General features: G+C 39.9%; 1 protein-coding gene across 4 annotated transcripts in view; it reads left to right on the forward strand.

The window, feature by feature from the left end:
• Positions 1–225: 225 nt before the first annotated feature.
• DNAJC6 (DnaJ heat shock protein family (Hsp40) member C6) overlaps positions 226–23,375 on the forward strand; it is a 101,019-nt gene continuing 77,869 nt past the window's right edge. For 2 of the 4 annotated variants that reach the window (XM_042952083.1, XM_042952088.1), the window contains exon 1: positions 226–487. In XM_042952083.1, coding sequence (XP_042808017.1) covers positions 292–487 — 196 coding nt within the window. In that variant the 5' untranslated portion in view covers positions 226–291. Of the gene's footprint in view, positions 488–12,512; positions 12,728–14,091; positions 14,156–23,375 lie in introns of those variants that run through there. The other 2 variants (XM_042952084.1, XM_042952086.1) reach the window with 2 other exon arrangements.

Raw genomic sequence — 23,375 nt, forward strand, 5'->3', positions numbered from 1 at the left:
CGCCCTCTTTTTCAACCTCGGTCGCGCCGGGCGCCCAGAGCCTCTCTTTGCCCAGGGCGGTGGCTTTGCCGCGCGCCCCGCCAAGCTCCTCTCTGGTGGCCGCTCCCTCTTTCACTCATCTATGCGTCATGTCGGACACTTGATGGTTTTTTTTTCTTTTTCTTTCTTTCTTTCTTTTTTTCCTTTTTTTTTTTTTTTTTTTTTTTAATTCCTCCTTCGAGCCCTTTCCACCTTCCACCTCCCCTTCGTTTCCCAGGTTGATTTTTTCCCCCCTCTTCTCTGGGCTTGCCCATGAGTCTCCTCGGGAGCTACCGGAAAAAGACCAGCAACGATGGTTACGAATCCTTGCAGCTGGTGGACAGTAACCGGGACTTAAGTGCGGGAAGCGGCGCGGGTGGCGGCAAGCAGAGAGTGAACGCCGGGGCGGCGGCGGCGCGGAGTCCCGCCCAGCAGCCTCAGGAACGCGCCAGCACCATGGACAGCTCAGGTAGCGCTGGCGGCGGGGTGCGCCCCGCTGAACTCCACTGGGTCCTCCAAGAGGCGGCCCACTCCGCTAGCCCGAGGCTCCCACCTCAGCCTTGGCCTGGGAGGGGCCGGGATGGAGCGAAGGCATCTAATACCACCAGGGTGTCGCGTCTCTAATTTCTCTAGTTCCTGGAGCTAGGAAACGTTAGATCTGTCTTGAGGCCCAGTGACTGTAGCGAGCGCCTCTTAATCTCGCTAGGCTGCTGAATACACCAGCTGGAGGCGGGGAGAGGAGGGGAAAGGGGAGGGAAGGGGTGGAGGCGAGAAGGGAGAGGGTGGCGCGAGGAGCCACTGGGAAGGAGGGCAGGGAGAGGCAGCTGCCTTCACTACCCAGCTGGATGAGGGGGAGAGGTGAAGGAGCAAGTGCGTTGAATGTTTTTGCAGCCTGCAGACGGTATTTATTCCAATTATTATTCTCGTAATGCTGATGTCATTTGCAATTCTGTAAAGCTGTGCCTCTTCTCAGTTTGGCTGTCTGCTAGGGTTAATGTTGTTACCTTTCTTGAGCAATTTTTACCTTGAGCAAATTTTTATCTAGAGATCTTTTACACAGCTTTAGGCTTTGTACGATGAAATTTATTTCATCGGCTATTGACTTTGATCTTATCTTTTTTGCATTGAGTGTACTAATATATCATAAACTTTACATGTAAGGAAAATGAAAATGCCTCTAAACTTTGTATCTGGGCTTGCAACCTTCGTTTATAAAGCATTTTGACAAGTTGGATTTCTCTCTGTTGGAAATGCTCTTTTAGTGATTTCCATAGCAAAACTGTCATTTAATATACGTATGTTGGACCAGGGGTATTATTATAGCTGTTTGCTCACCTTTTCAAGGAACCAGGATCAGAGGATTGTTTACATAGAGATAATTTATAATTGAAGTGCTCAGTGTTTTGTTCTACATAGGTAACTTTAATATATTGGACAACTGAGGAATCCAGAGGAAAGATTCATGTTGGGTTTTTTGGGAAGTAATGAAAAGAAACTGAATTTAATTCCTGCACTTTGGAAATAAATGCTTGTTTCTTTTAATCGTGTAATGGCTCTCCCTGGACTACCATTTTCTATTTTCCTCATCCCATAAGTGGGATAAAATATTGTTTACATATGTTCAAGTGTCCTGGCCTGAAAACATATTTTACCCATACAAGCTCTTACTGAAGTTAAATAAGGTGTTGGTGCAGTGTTTTCTCAGGACCATTTTAAATTAAAGCTAAAGTTACCCGAAGGGACTAATGGTTCTAACAGCTTTGGTGTTGATGTTGTACACGGGTATTTGATTTATGATTTTCAAATCTTTGATAAAGTCCAGAGCATCTTTTGCCTGGATGTGATCTCTTTTAAATCTTAAAAAAAGATTCATGCATTCCAAATGATGCCATCATAATCCTTTCTGGAACGTAGTGGACAAGTACACACATGACTGAAATGGAATGAACAGTTTTCAAATGAGTGAGGGAGAGCCCCACTTCTGGAAAATGAAAGAAATATGAAATTTTGTGTAGTTTTCACTTTTCATAGGGATTTTTGTTTTAAGAATTGGAATTTGTTTTTAAAGTTTGTTACATCCTAGAATAAATTTAACACCTATTTCCTGAGTCTGTTATATGCCAGGTACTGTGCTAAGGACACTTCTGGCCTTTAGGGGGCTCATATAATAGTAGTAGTAGCTCAAACACACAGCAGCCTATATAGTAAATTCTGGATTTTTGAGGATTGTCTTTTTTACCAAATCACTTTTTCAATAGGTTTAGAGAATAAAAATGAATTGATAAACTTTTATAATGAGAAAACATTTTATTAAGAATATTGTTATCTCTAAAGCGCTTTGCTAGGAGTTGATTCTTCAATTTGATCAAACTAGCCTTGTATGAAGAGGTTGCAGGGATTCCTCCCTTTCCCCACTCCTCTTTCTGGTTAGGGGAATGTTGTGGCTGCCTTAGGGCAGTACTGTTTATCTTCTGACTAGTTTGATGCATAATTGCAATCGAGCGAAGTCTGGGAGGATGCTCTTTGTTCAGTTTGGATGAACGATTGGGCCCTGAGAGTGGGGTTTCTTTTAGTGGGTAGCAAGTTTCATTGACTAGTGCAACTATATCTATCTTGTCTAATTATAGTTCTTTCTTCTCAGATCCTCAAAGAATGGCCTTGTGCAGTGTAAATGTATCCATTTGTTTAAGACATTTAATTAAACTCATGGATCATTTCTAAAGCAGCAGTGATCTACCCATTTATTCAACTCATTGTACTGTGACATGCTAGATAGAATAGGTGGTTCATGGGGCTTTTGGTCTAATAGAAATGTTTATGAGTGGAAAAAGTATGTCTAGAGGATTTAAAAATAAATCTAGAGGACTTAAAGCTTAGTTTTAATAATACCCTATGCTTGTCTAACTATTTATAATAGGTAGAACATTTTATCTTTATCTTTCTATCTATCCATCTATTTATATCCAAGTTAGTTGGCATATAGTGTAAAGATACTTTCCAGAGTAGAATTTAGTGATTCATCACTTACATGTAACACCCAGTGCTCATCCCAACAAGTGCCTTCCTTAATGGCTGTCACCCATTTAGCACAATCCTCCACCCAACACCCCTCCAGCAACCCTCGGTTTGTTTTCTGTATTTAAGAGTTTCTTATGGTTTGCCTTTCTCTCTGTTTTAACCTTATTTTTCCTTCCCTTCTCAGACCTATGTTCATCTGTTTTGTTTCTTTTTTTAAAATTTATTTGAAGTTTATTTATTTTTGAGAGAGAGCGTATGAGCACATGACGGAGTGGAGGCGGAGAGAGAGGATCCCAAGAAGGCTCTGTGTAGAGCCTGACATGGGGCTTGAATGCACAAACCATAAGATCATGACCCAAGCTGAAATCAAGAGTCTGACACTTAACTGACTGATCCACCCAGGTGCCCCATGTTTCTTAAATTTCACATATGAGTGAAATAATATATTTGTCTTTCTCTGCCTGACTTATTTCGCTTAGCATAATACATTCTAGTTCCATCCACATTGTTGCAAATGGCAAGATTTCATTATTTTTGACCACCGAGTAATATTCCATATATATATTCACACACACATACACACACACACACACACACACACACACACACACACACACACCACATCTTCTTTATCCATTCATCAGTTGATGCACATTTGGGCTCTTTCCATACTTTGGCCATTGTCGATAGTGCTGCTATAAACGTTGAAGTGCATGTGCCCCTTTGAATCAGCATTTTTGTATCTTTTGGATAAATACCTAGTAGTGCAATTACTGGGTTGTAGGGCAGCTCTATTTTTAATTTTTTGAGGAACTTCCATGCTGTTCTCCAGAATGGGTGCACCAGTTTGCATTCTCACCAACACTGCAAAAGTGTCCCCCTTTCTCCACATCCTTGCCAACATCTCTTGTTGCTGAGTTGTTAATTTTATCCATTTTGACAGGTGTGGGGTGGTACCTCATGGTGGTTTTGACCTGTGTTTCCCTGATAATGAGTGACATCAAACATCTTTTCATGTGTCTGTTAGCCATCTGGATGTCTTATTTAGAAAAGGTCTGTTCATGTCTTTTGCCCATTTCTTCACTGGATTGTTTTTTGGGTGTCGACGAGTTGGATAAGTTCTTTACAGATTTTGGATACTAACCCTTTATCTGATATGTCATTTGCGGATATCATCTCCCATTCTGTTGATTGCTGGTTAGTTTTATTGATTGTTTCCTTCTCTGTGTGGAAGCTTTTTATCTTGATGAGATCCCAGTAGTTCATTTTGGACACTTATCTTATTTCGTTTCCCCAGAAATCTATTAGGTAGGGTAAGTGGCATATGTCTAGTCTTAGAGATTAGATATCAAACATCTGCACTATTGTTACTAGCTGTAGAACCTAGAAAAATTTTAAGCCTCTTCCCCATTTATAAAATAATCATAATAGTTGTTCTTAAAATAGAGCTTTTAGTTTGAAGCTTAAAACAACATTAGGATACATTTGCAGTTTTTCTTCATGTTGCTGTCTGTGTCTTTCCAATTAGATGAGGAAGCTTATTCTTAGAGATGGTAGGAGACTTGTTCAAGGTAAAATAGCTACTTAGTTGACAGCAAGATTCAGGTTTTCTGACTCTGAGCTCTAAGTTTTTCTCCATTGAACGGAACTGTTTTCCTGTGTAGGTAATAATATCAACTAATTATTGAGATGGAAACAATATTATCTCCTTGGATTTCCCCTCTGTTTTTAGATGAAAGAATGACAGATGTTCAGAGAAGTATAATGACTTTCTTAGTCAACAGACTCTCAAGTGGTGGATTCCAGAGCAGCCCCTAAGCCAGAACTGTTTCTAGAGCTGTCTGCCTGCCCTGGCTCACTTTCTCTTCATTTGAATTATTCTTTAGAAAAGATTGTCATTCAAAGGTCATCCTCTCATTTCCCAGATGGCACTGCAGCTTTCCCAGTTCATTAGCTCAGAAACCCCGTATTTCTTTTGGGCACATTTCACCTACCATGGAAAGCAGAATCCACAAATGTAGAACGCCCAGTCTTGAGTCACTCAATTGTTCCAACATTAGGTTTTACTTACCAAGTTTGTAATGACAAGCCATAAAACAGAAGTCCAATTAAAAACTGTTTCCAGATTTTAATGGGACTTAAGAGTATAAAGATAATGAAGAATGCTAAAATAAAATACTTTCCTGTTTAGTATAAATCTGATTGAAAGCAAAAATTACCTTTAAAAAATCCTATTCTGTAGGATGTAGTGTTTAAACACAGCATCTACATTTTAAATCAGGCTTTCAGGGCGCCTGGGTGGCTCAGTCAGTTAAGTGGCCGACTTCAGCTCAGGTCACGATCTTGCGGTCCATGAGTTCAAGCCCTGCGTCGGGCTCTGAGCTGATGGCTCAGAGCGTGGAGCCTGCTTCTGATTCTGTGTCTCCCTCTCTCTCTGCCCCTCCCCTGTTCATGCTCTGTCTCTCTCTGTCTCAAAAATAAATAAACGTTAAAAAAAATCAGGCTTTAACATTATGAAGTATTTATTTGGATAACTTCATCCTTCGTTGAAATAATATAAGCATATATGTGCTAATATTCCTTTCTTAGGAATACCTGTGCATTTAAGGGTCTTGTAAGGTGAAGGGAAAGTGATTTACTAATTTATTTAATGTGTGGCTAAAGTTTGAATGTTTCTGGATAGCCATTTAAGGATGCATCTGTGTCAAAGTTCAAATTTGCTCGGAGACTGCCAGGTTTCATAGACTTAAAAGGGGAATCTTTTGAATCGAGTTTTAGAAAGGTGACCATATAGTCTATGATATGCACCTTCTGTGATGGAGCTATCACTGCCTTTGACGCTATACGTTTCCACTGTTCTCATCCTTTTATTTAAGCAAAATTGGACTTTTTGCTCTCTAGATACAAAATAAATCCAATCCCTTACCCACATGGCCACCCTTAGAAAATGAGAGAACATATCCTGTTTCTCTTCTTAGTCCAGTTTATTTCTAATCGTACATATATATATATGTATATATATACATATATGTGTGTGTGTATATATGTATGTGTATATATATATGCATACATATATACACATACATATATACATGCATACATACACATACACACATACATACACACATATACACATATACATACATACACATATACATATATACATACATGCATACATACATGCATACATATACATGCATAATATATACACATACATATATATATATAAACATGTGTGTATATATAATATATAATTTTTTTAACTTTAGCAAGGTTTTTTAGTCAATTTTTATTATAAAAGTTTTTATTATGTAGGTTTTCCATGCTCTTGTTAAAAAAAGAATTAAGGGTTACAGAAAAGAATGCAATGGAAAATATAAAAATAGGGGCACCTGGGTGGGTCAGTTGGTTAAGTGTCTGACTTCGGCTTGGGTCATGATCTTGCAGTTCGTGGGTTTGAGCCCTGCATCAGGCTCTGTGCTGACAGCTCAGAGCCTGGAGCCTGCTTCAGATTCTGTCTGTCTGTCTGTCTCTCTCTCTGTTCCTTCCCCACTCGTGCTCTGTCTCTCTCTCTCAAAAAAAATAAACATTAAAAAAATTTAAAAAAATAAAAATAAATGTCCATAGGATTGCAAATGAAGAATTTAGTGGTGAATGTTTCTGTTTGCTTCTTTCTCTGCAGTAAGGAGAAATAGGGGTGTCTGAGGTAACTGAAATGAATATAGTTGTTTTTCACTTTGAATCTTATAAATAAGGTATCTCTCTTGACTTACATATAACATAAAGAATTTTAAAATGCTAGAAATAAAGGAAGGCAGGAAAAAAAAAGCAGTATTGACTAAGACTGATTACATCCTTATATGACACCAATATAGAGATTGGAGAACAATATAATTGGTACCACTTTATGACTTCATGGAATAATATCTTGCCAATGAAAATATATCCCCACTGCTCTCAGGATAAAGCCCAGAACTGGACTTTATCTTAACTGGACCTCGGAAGCCCATCATGGTACCTCTGCAAGCCAGCCCAGTAGAACTTCTTGTCCTTTCTCCCCTGGTGGGTCCTCCCACCCCCATCTCTATGCTTTCATGTACACTGTTCTGTCAGGTTAGGCCAGCTTCTCCCATAGCCACCTAGATGTCCACTTTTCCAGGTTATTTTCTACTCATTCTTCAGCTCCTTTACCCTGGAGGCTGCATGGGATGACCATTCTGCCTGCGCCTCCAGCAGCTTGTATGTCCCTGCCATACCTCTCATCACACTGGTTTGTGATATGTTGCTTGGCCTCTCTTTCCCTCTAGACTGTAAGTAAAGTTCAGAACAGGGCTGTGTCTTACTCACCCTTGTCTTCTTGTCACTGTGTGGCACTGATAAATACTCGAATGAATAAAAGCATGAACTGATTTTGAATTTTCAAAAAGGGCATTTTTAATGAAATGTACCCATCCAACTCAAAAAATAAGCATACAGCTAGATTTTAATAGAAATGAGGCCAGACTTAATAGAAATGAAACTGTTGGCAGAAAGCTAGACCAACTCAGTAATGAGCATTTTTCATATGCAAGGACACTAGAGGGGAGAGAAAGATAATTAATACATAGTCCCAGACCCCCAAGAGATTTCTAATGTGGAAATGTAAAGAAATAATAAGCTTACCAAAAGACTGCTTTTTTGACCAAAAAAAAAAATGCATTGTATTATGCCATTCATCATTAAGATAATTTTTTTAGCAGAAAAAAAACAAAACTAAATGTGTATAATTTTTTTTAATGAACTAACAATAGATGATTTTTATCTGTAGATTTGTGTGTTTCTTCATCAGTATCACAAGTTTGGAATCTTCACTATTTTCAGGTTTTTTATTAAAAATTTTTGGGGTATCTAGGTTGCTCAGTCAGTAAGTGTCTGACTCTTGGTTTTGGCTCAGGTCATTATCTCACCATCATGAGATGGAGCCTTGTGTCAGGCTCTATGCTGACTGCAGAGCCTGCTTAAGATTCTCTCCCTCCCTTTACTTCTACCCCTCCCCTGCTTACCCTCTCACTTTCTCTCTCAAAGTAAAAATTCTTTGTTTCACCTTTGGTCATCTGCAGTTGTAGGTAAGCATTATGGTAACCTTTTATAACCTGTACTCACCATTTTGAACTCCTTTTGGAAAGAGTCTATAATTTTGAGGTGAATTAAAGAATCCTGGGGTTTATTTTTTTAATGTTTATTTTATTTTTGAGAGAGAGAGCACAAGGGGCAGAGAGAGAGGGAGACAGAGCCCAATGCAGGACTTGAACTCACAAACCCATGAGCCGTGAGATCATGACCTGAGCTAAAGTCAGATGCTTAACCGACTGAGGCACCCAGGCATGCAAGAATTCTGGAGTTTAAATTGTACATTTCCTCATTGGCTCAGGAGAAAACTAAATTATAGTTATTGTATACTAAACAACATCTCTTGAAATTACTTAGAAGCTTTTGACAGAGCAGTTCAATGTCTGAATAATAAGTTCTTCATGGTCCAAGGAATTAGGAAATTTCATGACATGTGCCAAGAGATCTGGCAATTTCTACTTCGTTTATTGGCTTTACTTGACATCTACAGGCCATAGCCTAGTCCAAAATAGCTTTTTATTTCAGTAATACATCAAAGCATAATTTAAAAAGGTACTAAGGATAAAAAATTAAAATTCAGCTGTGTGTGATGTTAACAATGCAAATAACCCCACAAGGAAGCAATCAGATGATTCAGTGCTTGCTACGCAGGTTGGGTTTGCACATGCAGAAAATTACTGTTGACATGTTCAAGTGTAGTACTATACCTGGTGGCTGGTGAGTTTGGCACGTGTTACAGCCACTTTCTGACTTTAGAAATGTTATGCTGTAGCCTGGGTTGGTCAGTTAAGCGTCCGACTGTTGATTGGCTCAGCTCATGATGTCACAGTTTGTGAGTTCTAGCCCCACACTGGGCTCTGCACTGTCAGTGCAGAGCCTGCTTGGGATTCTCTCTCTCTCTGACTCTCCTCCACTCTCTCTCCCTCTCAAAAATAAATAACTAAATTAAAAAAAAAGAAAGACACGTTATACTGTAAAAGAAGTGCATTTCAGAATTGGGTATATTTGGCAAAAGGCAGGGCGAATAAGTGGTATAATAATAGACACATATAGTGCTATGGAGTGCAGAAGAATGATGCTTAATTTCAACCAGTGCGACTAGGGAAGGCCAGAGTAGAAAGTGCTGTTTGAGCGGGAGGTCAGTAGGTAGAGAAGGAAAGGAAAATTGATTTGGGCTGAGAGCTAGGGCATAGTGGTATCATCATACATGCATGGTGTGTTGAAAGAACTACATTTAGGCCTGGAAGCTGGAGCCTATATGGGTTGGAAGAGCTACAGTGGATGGCGTTGGGAATACAGATTGAACCTAGATCAGGGTGAGCCAGCTGAGAAGGTTGGACTTTATTCTGTAGGCAATGGGAGGATCCTGCAGATTTGGGAGAGGGGCTGAGGCAGGGCTGAGTTATCCACAGGCATAGCACCTAGGGATCAGAATAATTTTAAGGCCAAGAAAAATGTTTTAATTTTAATTTCTTTTACAAAGCAGAATAAAATAAATGAGTATAACTGTAGGGAATTAAGGAATTCGTTTTCATACCAGTGCAGTGAGTGGTGCCTGGGTGTCTCAGTTGGTTAAGCATCTCACTTCAGCTCAGGTCATGGTTTCATGGTTTGTGAGTTTGAGCCCTGTGTTGGGGTCTGTGCTGACAGCTCAGAACCTGGAACCTGCTTTGAATTCTGTGCCTCCTTCTCTTTCTGCCCCTCCCCCACCATGTTGTATGTCTGTCTCTCTCTCAAAAATAAATGAACATTAATGTATATATTTAAATATATATAAACATAAATATATATATTTATATATATATATGTATATATATATATATATTTTTTTTTTAAATGGAGGAATGAGCACACGGGGGCAGAAGTGCCTAGGGCCCACAAAGGTCTTGCTGCAGTTCCAGAGAGAAGACTGTAATAAGTGAGCACTGGAGACATTCTGCAGCTGCATAAAAGATGGACCCCATCTGTGGTTCCCAAGTGTGTCCTGCCTGCATCAGATTTTCCTGAGATGCTGGTTGAAAACACAGGTTCCTGGGCCCCAGGGATTTATGATTTAGGGAGGGGGCATACTGACAGAGGGGGTGCATGTACCTGGGGGACAGGGAGAATAAGTAAATGCCCATTAGGTTGATGACCTGAGAAATAAGGACAGCCCAGTGAAAAAAAGAAAGAAGTAGGTCTGGAAAGCATTGCACAAAAGAATGGACAGACTGACAGCTAAAAAGTGGAAGTGGAAAATGTGACCAGGGGTTTTCTATGCATCGTGAGCATACTAGAGAGAGGGCTGGATATGCTGTCAGGTTGGCACAAGGTTTCACCAGGCTTTCAGCTTTTTGGTAGGTTGCCCATTAGGCTGTGCAGATCTCCATGGGAGTGCTGTGGAGGAGGTAGGAGGCAGGAGGAGGGCCTGTGTTTGCCTAGCGGAGGAGTAAGGTAATCGGTGGAAATGCTAGAACTGAAATTCTGCGGCACTGGGCTGACTCCAGGCCAGTGGCCGGAGGCCAGGATGGTGTAAAGTAGCCAGCCTGCCCTTATGCCCATTCTCAGGGGCAAGCCCCAGGCTCTGGGCCCTTTCTTGGTGATGGAGGCACGGGAAGAAAGCTCAAACACCAGAGAAACTTGCAGGATGATTATTGAAGCAGGAATTCTTGGAAACAGACAAATGTCTGAAAAAAACAACAACACCCTGACCCCCAGAAATTCTCAAGGACTGCCTTGTGTCAGCCTTTGGTCACTTGAGCATCACAGCAAAAATCAGCAGGCTGACATTTCTCTTTGCTGCTTATTCTCCCTTCGTTGTCTCTCTCTTCTGTGATCCTTCTTCCCAATATTCTCTTCCTTCTGCCTTCTCTTCCTCCTTCTCCTGCATCTTCAGCTTCCTTGTCCCCCTCTCTCTTCTTCCCCTCTCCTATTTGCATGTCCTCCCCTTTTCCCCAGTAAGTGAGTCAGCATATTGGGGAGACTTGGAACCCCATGCTGTAGGAAGGTGTGTGGATGACTGTAGTTTGGGGGGTATTTGTGTGGGGGTGTACATGTGTGACTTAGATCCCAGGCTGCTTGCTGCTTGTGATCCAATGAGTGTGAACACTGGTGTCACTTTCCAAATTGGGTAATTGCATCTGACCTACCTAAAATTTCACTTGCTGTTTCAATTAGCCAAGTGTTCTGCACTGTGACTTGGTGATGAGAGGTTTCATAAGCCTCCATCCCAGAGGTAGCTGCGTTTCATTCAGATGAAGGAAAGAATTTTACTTACTAATTTGCAGCTAGGGAATGCAAGATAATAACACACCATTTCCCCCTCCCTGTCTCTCCTACCTCACCCCTGCAGGAAAGCAGATCTTTCTCTTCCCTTCCCCTCTTGCTAAAGCCTAGATAAATGGCTGTATTTTCAACCCTTTCAAGTCCAAATTTGTGGATGCTATTGAACAGTGGGATATTAGGGAACCATGAGTTAGAAACCCTAGATGTAAGCTCTGGCTTTGTCATTTATAAGCTGTGACGTTGGGCAGGTAATTCAAATGAGAAAAATCAGACTGACCCTGCCAGTTTCATAGGCGAGGGGGAAATGTGGGAATGTGGAGGAAAACACTTTGTGGTGGGTAATTCTGCATTCATTCATTTCATAAATGTTTCCTGACCGCCTGTTATATGCCAGCACTGTTCTAGCCATGGGGATACAGTGGAGGACGAGACAGATAAGACTTCGGTGCTTATGAGCTTATATTGTAGAGCACAAGACATACCATAAACCAGTAAACCAAGATAAAGGATTATAAGGTATGCTAAATGCCACGGAGGGGCTAGAGTGAGGGAGAGAAGAACTCAAGGTGGTGGTGGGGAGGAGGGAAGCCTAATTTACAGAGCACGATCCAGTAAGGCCTTTCTGAGGAGGTAGTATTTGAGGTGACATCTGAAGAAACAGACACAAACAGGAAAAAGAGACAGAGTGAGTGAGAGAGAGAGAGAGAGAGAGAGAGAGAGCGAGCTGTATGTAGAGCATTTCAAGTACTAGGTTCAGCAAAGACCTGGAAGAGGGGCCAAGGCCTGCAAAAGGGTATGTGACTGTTAAAACCAGCACTTAGTGAGCTGGGAGGGAAGGGGGACAAGTGAAGTGTGAGTTGTATTTGTAAGAGACCATTTTGTCTGCTTGCATCAAGAAAGGATTTGAGGTTCCTTCATAGCTTCATAGGTATTCGAGACTGTAGACAGGATTTATATACCAGAGATGATATCAGTGACTATTACTGTTCAACATTAATGGTCAACTTTTTAAAATTCAAATGAACTAATGTTCTCATAGCATCTTAGTGTTGACAACATGTTTTTCTATACTCTCTCCTACTTAGTTCTTAGAATGTTGAATGTCCCAGTGAAATCGGTGGCATTAACAAGATTTTAGAGATGGGAAGCTCTGTAGAGGTCAGTGAGCTGATGTGCATCTAAACCAGCAGCAGGCTCCAGGTCTTCTAACATACTGAAGAGTGACACATTTGCAGAGGAAGAGAGTTGAGGTCTTGGGCACCCTGTGGCCAAGATCTATCAGCTACTTTAAACGGAGACAAGTTGGAGGAATATAACGGTAAAAACTGGATTTTAACTGCTAAGAAAATTGGCTTAGGTTGCCTTGAAATGGATAGCAGTGGGGCACCTGGGTGGCTCCATTGGTTAAGCATCTGACTTTGGCTCAGGTCATGATCCCACCGTTCGTGAATTGGAGCCCTGCATCAGGCTCTGCACTGGTAGTGTGGAGCCTGCTTGGGATTCTTTCTCTCCCTCTCTCTTTGCCCCTTCCCCACTTGCACATTCTCTCTCTCTCTCTCTCTCTCAAAAGAAATAAATGAACTTAAAAAAAGAGAAATGTGTAGTAGCATTTCACTTTAATTATTGGCCTTAAAATCCAGCCACTAAATCCCCTAATGGGGTAGGAGCCTGGCTTTGTCTCTCAGTGTGCCAGGAGAGAACTGTCTCCATTATGCCTCATTGGCACACAGAGCCTGGGAGGCTTTCACACACTGTCTTGTTTTGTGATCATTTGCTGTTGTAACAGAGGACAGTTCTATTTCATATGTTGCTTTGTTTTCAGGCCATTGCATGAGAGCTGGGCTTCTTGTCTCTTAAAAAGCAAAACCAAACCCAAACAAAAGCTCTATTTTTGTTTATAGCAAGATACATATTTATGAAGAAATATTATAAAACAATTTAGTAAGTTGTATAAAAATGAAAATAAAAGTTCATTTCCTTCCTTCCCACCTTTTAGTTTTACTCTCCAGGTATAATTAATATTAATGGTTTCTTCCATGTACTTACAGAATTTTCTATGCATTTTAAGCTTATACACAACCACATAGACACATGCAGATTCCTGCACACTGACACATGTTTGCATACACATTCATACGTAATAAATACCTGTATATTCTTGAACCCTTCTATACATGCTATTATAGAACTTGATGTTTACTTAACACTATGTATTGGATAACTTTGTGCAATAGTATCTAGGGATATACCTCATTTTCTCTAATGACTGCTTTGAATCCACTGTCCCAATTCTATTGGTGGGAAGCAAATATCTTTTGAGTATATATTTATGTATATGGTATCTGTGGTACACCCATGGGATAAATTCTTAGAGGTGGAGCTGCTGAGAAAAAGAGCACGCACACACATCACATTATGATGGATCTTGCCAGGTTACTGTCTGAAGAGCTTTGTACTAACTTAAAATTCTACTAACTTAAATTTCTAGTAAAAGTATATACAACTACTTGTTTTCCCAGAACCTTGTTAAAACCGAATGTTGTCATGAAACTTCTTAATCATTGGCAGTCTCATAAGTGAGAAATTGTGGTAGTGGTTCATTGAAACTGGCATTACATTTTGATACTTCCTTGAGTTATTTTTGTCATTGGAATTGGGTTTTAATTACTTTTTATTACATAGGTAATACATATTTAGAGTGAAACAATTTGGAAAATGCAGAAGAGCACCAAGGAAAAAATAACTGGTAAGCTTGTTTTCTGTAGGTGACCACTGTTGACATTTTGAAATATATCCTTTTGTCTCTTATCTGTGCATAAAGTATAAATGAAACGATGGTGTTACCTTCTTTGTTCTTCACTGACTGTGGCTACTTGTTTTCTTGTGAAATATTGCAATACAGCGCTGGGTTTGGAGCTAGTGCTTGTTCAGACTCAAGTTTTGACATCACTGATGAGCTTTGTGACCTTGGGCAAGGCATTTTACTCCTCTGAGCCCCTCTGCAAAACAGATAATGTCTTTCTTATCAGATTGGTAGGAAAATCAGATGGGGTAAGGAGTAGAAAAGTACCTAGTGTATTCCCTGCCCTATAGTAGATGCTTCATAAATGTTGGCTGTGTCAAGATGTTGGCGTGAAGTAAGAAAGTAAGACCATGTTGGCAGTATTTTATTATCCTGGGGTTTCTCCAAGGTAGATCGTGTTTCTGTCTTCATTCTACAAGGTTCTGAGCATTTTCCTCATTATATTCATATTGGGATTGTTTATAAGCTTTGAGTCAATTTGTGGTCACCATATAGTCCTCATAAATGTGTAGCATATTTCTTACTACAACTCTTGGTTGAGGCAGTTCGCAGGCTTGATACATGATGGGGTGCTCAGAATAGCCCAGTTTAAGGAGAATTTCTTTGTTGGTGGGGGGGGGGTAAGGATGAAATGAGGAACTTTCTAAGGATGAAAGGAAATTACCACTTATGTTCTAAGTATAACTAGGCGTTGCTTATTTTTATCTTTATTTTTTCTCCCCAGTGTTTCCACAAAAGCTAGTTCATGTAAAGACATGGTTCCCAGTGAGGGGCTAGTTTATACCTCCCCCAACATGGGACATTTGACAATGCCTAGAGACACTTTTAGTTTTCATACTTGCAGGGGTGGGTGATGGGTTGTTACTGGCATCTAGTGGGTAGAGAGGCTGCTAAACATCATACAATGAGCAGGACAGCTCCCCACAGCAAAAAATTGTCTGGCTCAAAATGCCAATAGTGCAATGACTGAGAAACCCTCATACAAAAGAAATGAATATATTGATTATGAGTTGAAGATGGTGAACTTGGTGAAGTATGTGTCCATGGACCCATCAGGTACTGTTCAGCACTACATATTAAACTGTATCTAGAAGGAATTCTTCCTGGCTTCAGGGAGATCCTTCACTTTTCAGAGAGATGGTGTGGAAAAGGTCTAAGCTGTGAAATAGTTCTTTGCCTAGGGCTATTCCCTAAAAACCCCTGAAGTCCTAGAGAGTTCAAGTTCCTGTCTCAGTTTTTTCAGAATCCAAGATACAGTTCCTTTGTTCATTCAAGCATTTATTCATTCAGAAGACACTATTCAAATAACTATTAGCCCAAGTAGTGTGCTCTGAGATAAAAAGAAAAAGAAACAAAAGCCATAGTATCTCCCCTAAAGGAGCTTAGAAGACATTATTGTGTTTAAGAACTCAGATCTGGATCTGTGATTCCTAGGTTCCTGCTTCTGCCATCTGTAATCTACGTGATTTGAGTCCTCATTTTAGGATGAGGTTAAGAATATCTACTTCATTTTATTGTTGTGATGATTAAAATGTTGATAAACTGGGTATTTTTTTTCCCTCAAATTTTTATTTAAATTCTGGTTAGTTAACATACAGTGCAGTACTGGTTTCAGGAGTAGAATTCAGTGATTCATCAGTTACATACAGCACCTAGTGCTCATTACAACAAGTGCCCTCCTTAGTACCCGTCACCCATCTAGCCCATGCCCATGCCCAACTCCCTCCATCAACCCTCAGTTTATTCTCTATCTTTAAGAGTCTCTCATGGTTTGTTTCCTTCTCTTCTCTTCTTCCCCCCTCCCATATGTTTATCTGTTTCATTTCTTAAATTCAACATGTAGGTGAACTCATATGGTATTTGTCTTTTTCTGATTGACTTAATTTCACTTAGCATAATACATTCTAGCTCCATCCATGTCATTGCAAATGGCAAGATTTCATTCTTTTTGGTGGCTGAGTAATATTCCATTGCATATATACCACATCTTCTTTATCCATTCATCAATCAGTGGACATTTGGGCTGTCTCCATAGCTTGGCTATTGTTGATAAAGCTGCTATAAACATTGGGATGCATGCACCCATTTGAATCCGTATTTTTGTATCCTTTGGGTAATTACCTAGTAGTGCAGTTGCTGGATTTTAGGGTAATTCTCTTTTTAACTTTTTAAGGAACCTCTGTACTGTTCTCCAGAGTGGCTGCACCAGTTTGCATTCCCACCAACAGTGCAAGAAGGTTCCCTTTTTTCCACATCCTTGCCAACACCTGTTGTTTCTTGTGTTGTTAATTTTAGCCATTCTGACAGGTGTGTTGTGGTATCTCATCATGCAAACTGAGTATTCAGAACAGTGTCTAGCTCAATAAAATTTTAGTTGGTTTTGTTATATTTATTTTACTACTACTACTGGAATCTTGGAGCTTTATGGATTATCTAGTTTAGGATTTTCAAATTTGATTAGTACTAGATTCCTTTTCTCAATAAAGCATTACCCAGACTACCAATATATGAAATATGTGAAAACAGAGCAACTCTTTTTAAAGTAAGGATGGGAGGCTGGGACACTGCTTTCTTGGGACCACTCTCCTCTCTCTCATAACTGCCAAAGCTGAGGCTGTGGAGATTCCACTTTGACAACCACCAGTCTCAAACAGTTAACTCATTTTTAAAAATTTTTATTTAAAATTTTTTTTAACATTTATTTATTATTAAGAGACAGAGCGTGAATAAGGGAGGGCAGAGAGAGAGGGAGACACAGAATCCAAAGCAGGCTCCAGGCTCTGAGCTGTCAGCACAGAGCCCGACACGGGACTTGAACTCACAAATTGCAAGATCATGACCTGAGCCAAAGTTGGACGCTTAACCAACTGAGCCACCCAGGTGCCCCAAACAGTTCCCTCATTTTAAGAGTGAGGTACCTGAAGAATGGAGAGAAGAAGTGATTTAAATGAAGCATGAGGCAAATATACGAATAACTTTCATGTACATGTGTCAAGCACAGAAACAATGTTCTAAGAGGGAGTTCAGAGAGGGCAGAGACAGGATCCTTGGTTAGGTTGTATTTAGAGTCAGTGTAAAGATTGGGTAGGATTTTTAAATTTTAGATAAGGGGCGAAATAGGGTTTCAGGGGAAAAATAGAGTGATAAAGGGATGGAAGAAAAAGCATTGGAGTTCTTACCCATATCTTAGTAAATTGTCTTTGGTTGCAAGTAATAAAAGCTTATTTCAAAACATCTAAATTGAAAACCAAAGAAAGGGGGCTGTTGAAAATTCACAGGGTACCTTCTGGGTCCCAGGACCAGGATGTGGAACTCAGCTTTACTTGCTGAGAGCATTCTGACAGCTTCTCTCTTTCTTGTGCTTCATGGTTCTTGTTTTACCCTCACCTGTACATTTGCTTCATTCTTCTTTCTCTCTCTGTAGACCAGTTTTCCTGTCTTCTTTGTGTACATGGATACCCCAAACATGACAAGTTTATACATCACTAATTCAAACAATCAGTCTCTATGGACCATCTGTCTCTGAATCTCAAGCTCTAAATTCCAAGAGCGAGAATCCAGTTGGCTTAGCAGGTGTTACTTATGTACCTCTCATCCAGTAGTTATAGCCACAGTAGGGGATGTGAGGAACCTGTCTTGTCATATCAACATGGTTGGCGAAGCCCTACTCAAGGATGAAAAAGGAACAGAACTGACCCTCGCGTTGTTCCTTTAACATCAGTGCAGACAGGCATCTAGGCAACTATAACTAAGTATGAGCAAGAGAGAGCAAGAGTGTGCATGCACTGGGAAGGGGCAGAGGGAGAGAGAGAGAGAGAGAGAGAGAGAGAGAGAGAGAGAGAATCCTAAGCAGGCTCCACACTCAGCACTAAGCCCAGCATGGGGCTATATCTCACAAACTGTGAGATCATGATCTGAGCCGAAATCAAGAGCTGGATGCTTAACTGATTGAGCCACCAAGGTGCCCCTAGAATGTACCAAAGTCTTAGAAACTTTTTTCTCTATAATTTCTTCATTTATGCTTTTTCTACTTTATTCTTCAAGGTCAAAAATGATTTAGAGCAAGATTTGTGGCTCATTTTTTTTTTCTAAGCAGCTTTTGAAATTGTACTGTGTCCTTGCTTCCTAAAGTGAGAATAGGCACATAGTTTTCATAATTATAAAATGATTTATATGTGACTGTGTGTTTGTTTTAGGAGGACTGTTTGGGTAGATGATTTCTAAAATGCTTGCTGATTCCAACATTTTGGTATTTAAGGACTTGTTCTCATTCATCTCAGTAATGTCAGCAACCAGTCAGATTTAATTTATTGTAGAATTACTTATAATAGGAGAAATCTAAAAACAGCCTAAAATGTTCCAAATAAGGGAATTGGTTCAGATAATTATGATATGCCTATATGGTATTACTAAGTAACCATCAAAACATAATTGTTAGGGGTGCCTAGGCGGCTCAGTCAGTTGAGCATCTGACTTTGGCTCAGGTCATGATCTCATGGTTCGTGGGTTCAAACCCCACGTTGGGCATTGCACTGACAGCATGGAGCCTGCTTTGGATTCTCTGTCTCCCTCTCTTTCTGCCCCTTCCCACCCCTCAAAAATAAATACATAAAAAAATTTAAAAACAAAATTGCTTAAGGAATTTTTACAATAATGGGAAGATCTTTTAAATATAAAATATGTGGATTAACAAGGAGCAAACTATGTTAATTAAGCTATAAAACCACATATATATACATATACATATATATATATATGTATACATATATACATATACACATATACATACAGGAAAATCATTGTAAGGGTGTATACTAGTCTAAAAATTAAAGAACGAGATCAAAATATTACAAAAGGATATTTGGGTCATAGGGTACCAGTAATTCCAACATTTTATTTTTTATGCATTTTGCTAAAGTTTCAATAGTAAATTGATATTTCGTAACTGCAATTTTATATAACTATATTCTTTTTCTGTTGCTACTTTCATAACTGAAATTTGAATTGAAATAATTATAGATTCACATGTAGCTGTAAGAAACAATACAAAGAGAGCCTTGCAAACTTTGCCTATTTCTCCCAACGGTAATATTTTATAAAACTGTAACATAATATCACAGCTAAGATATTGACGCTGATACATTCCATCTCATATTTCCTTGGGGCACGCATGTGCGTGTGTGTGTGCGCGCGCGTGCGTGCACATTCTGTGTTATTTATCAGTTGTGTGAACTCATGAATCCATTACCACAGTCAAGATACTGAACAGTTCCAACAGCACAGGGAGCCCTCCTGTTGCCTTTTGTAACCACATCACACTCACTCCACTACTAGTCTCTTAAAAATGTGTGCAGAGCATGTATTTTATTTTGCTTTTTCATCTGAAGCCATAATTGTGGAACCTTAGACTAGGACAATTAGCAGTCCTGTAGTCACTCAGAATGTGGGAGCTTTGTAGGTTTGAAAGGTTTCATGATTCTCCACCCTTCTTCAAATATATTATCAACCTGAATTCTTTCTACCCTTTGCCCCAAACACCTTTTCCTCAGTAATGTCCGTCTTAAGTTAGCTATAATTTTCTGTGGAACCCTTATCTGACCTCTGGGTCAGATGGTTCTCCTCCATGCCCCGATTATACTCTGTGTTTAACATCTTGTGATACTCTTACCATCTTATAATTGCTTGTAGATAACCAAGAAATTTTGGATGGATGGATGAGGCTTGGATAAGAGTTCTTTTTCCGTTTCTGATGAGTCTCCAACTGCCAGCTGCCCTTCCTCTTCTACTCTTTGCATTGCGTTTGATCCTGCTTGCATGACACATCATGTCACACCAAGTCCTGGCTAATTTGGGCTGCGCAACTATGCGCCCTGTCCACAAATTCCAGCCCTCTACCTACTGGTGCTTCCACCAGGATGACTGACTCCCATCTTCTGTACTCCTCACATTTTTCTCTTTTCTTCCTCCGTTTCTAAAGCTAATGTGATACTGATGATAACTGCTATAAAGAGCTGTGGGCCTAACACAGTGCTCTGTGCTTGCCATGTATTATCTCTTTTCCTATAGTATACTTTAAGTTATGTTTTACTATTCCCATTTTTTAAAATGAGGAAACTGAGACTCAAAAAAAAAGGTGAATTAGGGCACCTGGGTGGCTCAGTCGCTTAAGCGGCCAACTTTTGATACTTGCTCAGGTCACGATCTCGCTGTCAGGAGATTGAGCTGCTCATAGGGCTCCACACTTCTCTCTAACCCTCCCCCACTTGCTCGTGCACAACCCCCCCCCCCCCCCGGTCTCTCTCTCAAAATAAATAAACTTTGAAAACAGGCAAATAACTTGTCCAGGATCATATAACCAAGTAAGTGACAGAATTGGATTGAGATACAGGACCGTCTACTATAAAGCCTGCTGGACTGACCAATCTGTAAGAAGGAGCTGAGTCTGTTTTAACTCCATGATCCTCCCCAAACTCAGCACTTCCTCTGGAAACCTATCAACTCTCTGGTTGAATCCTTCTAGTCAGGTAACTTTGGACTTTGGAAGGCAGCCATTCTATTTCTAGATGAGAAGCATTGCTAGAAAGTTGTCTTTTTTTTCTTGTTAAATACCCTTTATTTAATTTTTAAAGTTTTTTTTTTTTTTAAAAATTTTTTGGGGGTGAGGGGCATAGAGACTGGGAGAGAGAGAGAATCCCAAGCAGGCTCTGCACTAACCGTATAGACCCCGATGTGAGTCTCGAACTCATGAACCATGAGATCATGACCCGAGCCCAAGTCAGACACTTAGCTGATTGAGCCACCCAGGCACCCCTAGGAAGTTGTCTTTTGATGTTCAGTGGAAATCTGTCCTTCACTTTCACAGTGTTGTGTCCAGGTGGGTTGTAGTTCTGTCCTGTGGTACAATGTAAATTCCTTTGACTCTGTAGATCCCTTGTGGGATGGCCAGAAGGCATTTTCATGATTTTCTGGTCTTATCTGTTACAGATGAGGAAACTAGAGTGCAAAGAGAGGAGCCCTGTTCAACTTACTACACTTGAGTTACTTGAAATCTAATTCTGTTGCTCTGGCTTACCTTTCTCCTTCTTGATCTTACACTCTTTCCTCTTGAGATGGGTTTTTCTGACCTTTCATTGCCCTAGTCATTGTCTTATGGACACTCCTCAGCTGACCACTGTCCTCTTGTTTCTGGAACTGACCTCAATATTCTAAATTTGAGTTGATTGCCTAAAACCCTAAAGATTAATTCTGCAAGTAATTATGAGAACCTATTCTGTGGGTTGCTTTTACATTTGCCACTGAGATCTCTGCCGCAAACATTTTTGCCACATAACTAATTGGCTATAAGGCAATTTTTCCATAAAAGACAAAAAAATTACTGGCTGACAGTTTGGTTTGACAGTTTGGCTTTTTCATCAAACTGGTTGACAGTTTGGATTCATTTCTCTATTGACACATCACTCCCATTTTCATATCATATAATTCTTAGCTCTTATAATAGTCTATATAGTGGCATAGAATTTTGGTCCTACATTTCCCATAGAGTTCTGGAATGTCTATAAATAGATTTGTGACAGTATCCCAAAACAAACAACAGTATAGAAGGCTTTCACAATGCAATAAAAAGCTTGGTTACAAATAAGCATCCTAATATTTGGAAATGGGTACCTCTCTTAATGAAGAAATTTTAGCAAAAAAAGAAAACAGTGTGATGTCAAATGAAGAGATGAGTGAACAAGCAAAAAAAATGTATAAATGATGAATGAACAACTTCAAAAGCAAGTGCTTAGGTATAATCCACGAAATAAAATCAGTTACTTGTGCAGTATTGACATGAATCTACACACATCTTAAATTCATTCAATTCTTTTGTATTTTACAATGAAGTCTTTTTGTTTTTCATATTTCATTATGTAATTTTAAGTGAATGTCTTTTATTTTTCATGATTTTATATTTTACAGCAGAATTGCTTCATGGCCAATTAGTTGTATGATGAAAATGTTTGCAGCAAAAGTGCTTGAGACAAAGAAATCTATGGCAAAAATGCTTATGGTGCAAATATCATGCATATACTTTGTGCCAGGCACATTTCATAACTCTCCACCACATTCTGCCATTCTTCTTCCTCTCTACAATATTTATGAGGCGACAGAGCTTTGGCTGCATGTAACAAAGGCCATCATAACTATGGCTAAAACTGATGGAAGCTTATTTCTTGCCCATATAAAAGCCTGATCTGGAATGGCAGCTCTACTCTATGAAATAATGAGGGTCACAGGCTTGTCTGTCTTACTGCTTTATGTTTTTTAGGATATTACTCTTTTCCTCCTTCTCCAAGATGGCCAACCAACACGTTTGTTTTCCAGCCTACGTCTTCCCTCTAAGAAACACCCTGGAAGTTACAATCTCACTTCCATTCACATCCTGTTGGGTGGAACTTAATCACATGGTCATGCCTTGCTAAAGGGAAGCATGGGAAATGTAGTCTTATTTTGGGAGGCCCCATGACCAGCTAAAATATATTACTAAGGAAGGGGAAGGGGAAATAGATATTGGTTTAGCAGATAGCAGTCTCTGCCACCCCTTTCCTCATGTTTCAGCTCCAGGAAAACAGGCCCCAGGTTGGTACTCCAAAGCCACTACCCTTCCAGGCTTTTGAAGTTCCATTTCTAGGAAAGATGACAAAGCAGGACTCCCCCAGTGGAATTAAGAGAAATTCTCAGGATTTCATGAAAGATTGAAATTCAGAGTCTTTGGTGAGGAGGTCACAATGGTAAAAATGGCTATCATTATTCGAACTTACTAGTTATTTGCTATGCTTGTGTCAATGCTTAACATGCATTATCTTATTCAATTCTCAGAGGAATTTTGGGAGACAAGTACTGTTATTAATCCCTAATTTACAGATCACATTTTCAGAGAGATGAAGTAACTTCCCCAAGCTTGCATAACAAATATGTGGTAAAACTGCCACCTCTGGTGGTGTGCTGGTGGCCCGAGGTCATTGCCCTCTCCACTTTGATGCCCAGCAAAGCAGAGTTGCTCATTAACACTTCATAAAGTCCTCTCATGTTCTTCATAATAATCAGGTACTTCTAATTATAACCTGAGCAGGAACTGTTGTTTTAAATAGGTTATGAGCCTCATGTTGAAGGGATGGGTCTT

The sequence above is a fragment of the Panthera leo genome, chromosome C1 (assembly GCF_018350215.1).
Source record: "Panthera leo isolate Ple1 chromosome C1, P.leo_Ple1_pat1.1, whole genome shotgun sequence".
NCBI classification, from domain to species: domain Eukaryota; kingdom Metazoa; phylum Chordata; class Mammalia; order Carnivora; family Felidae; genus Panthera; species Panthera leo.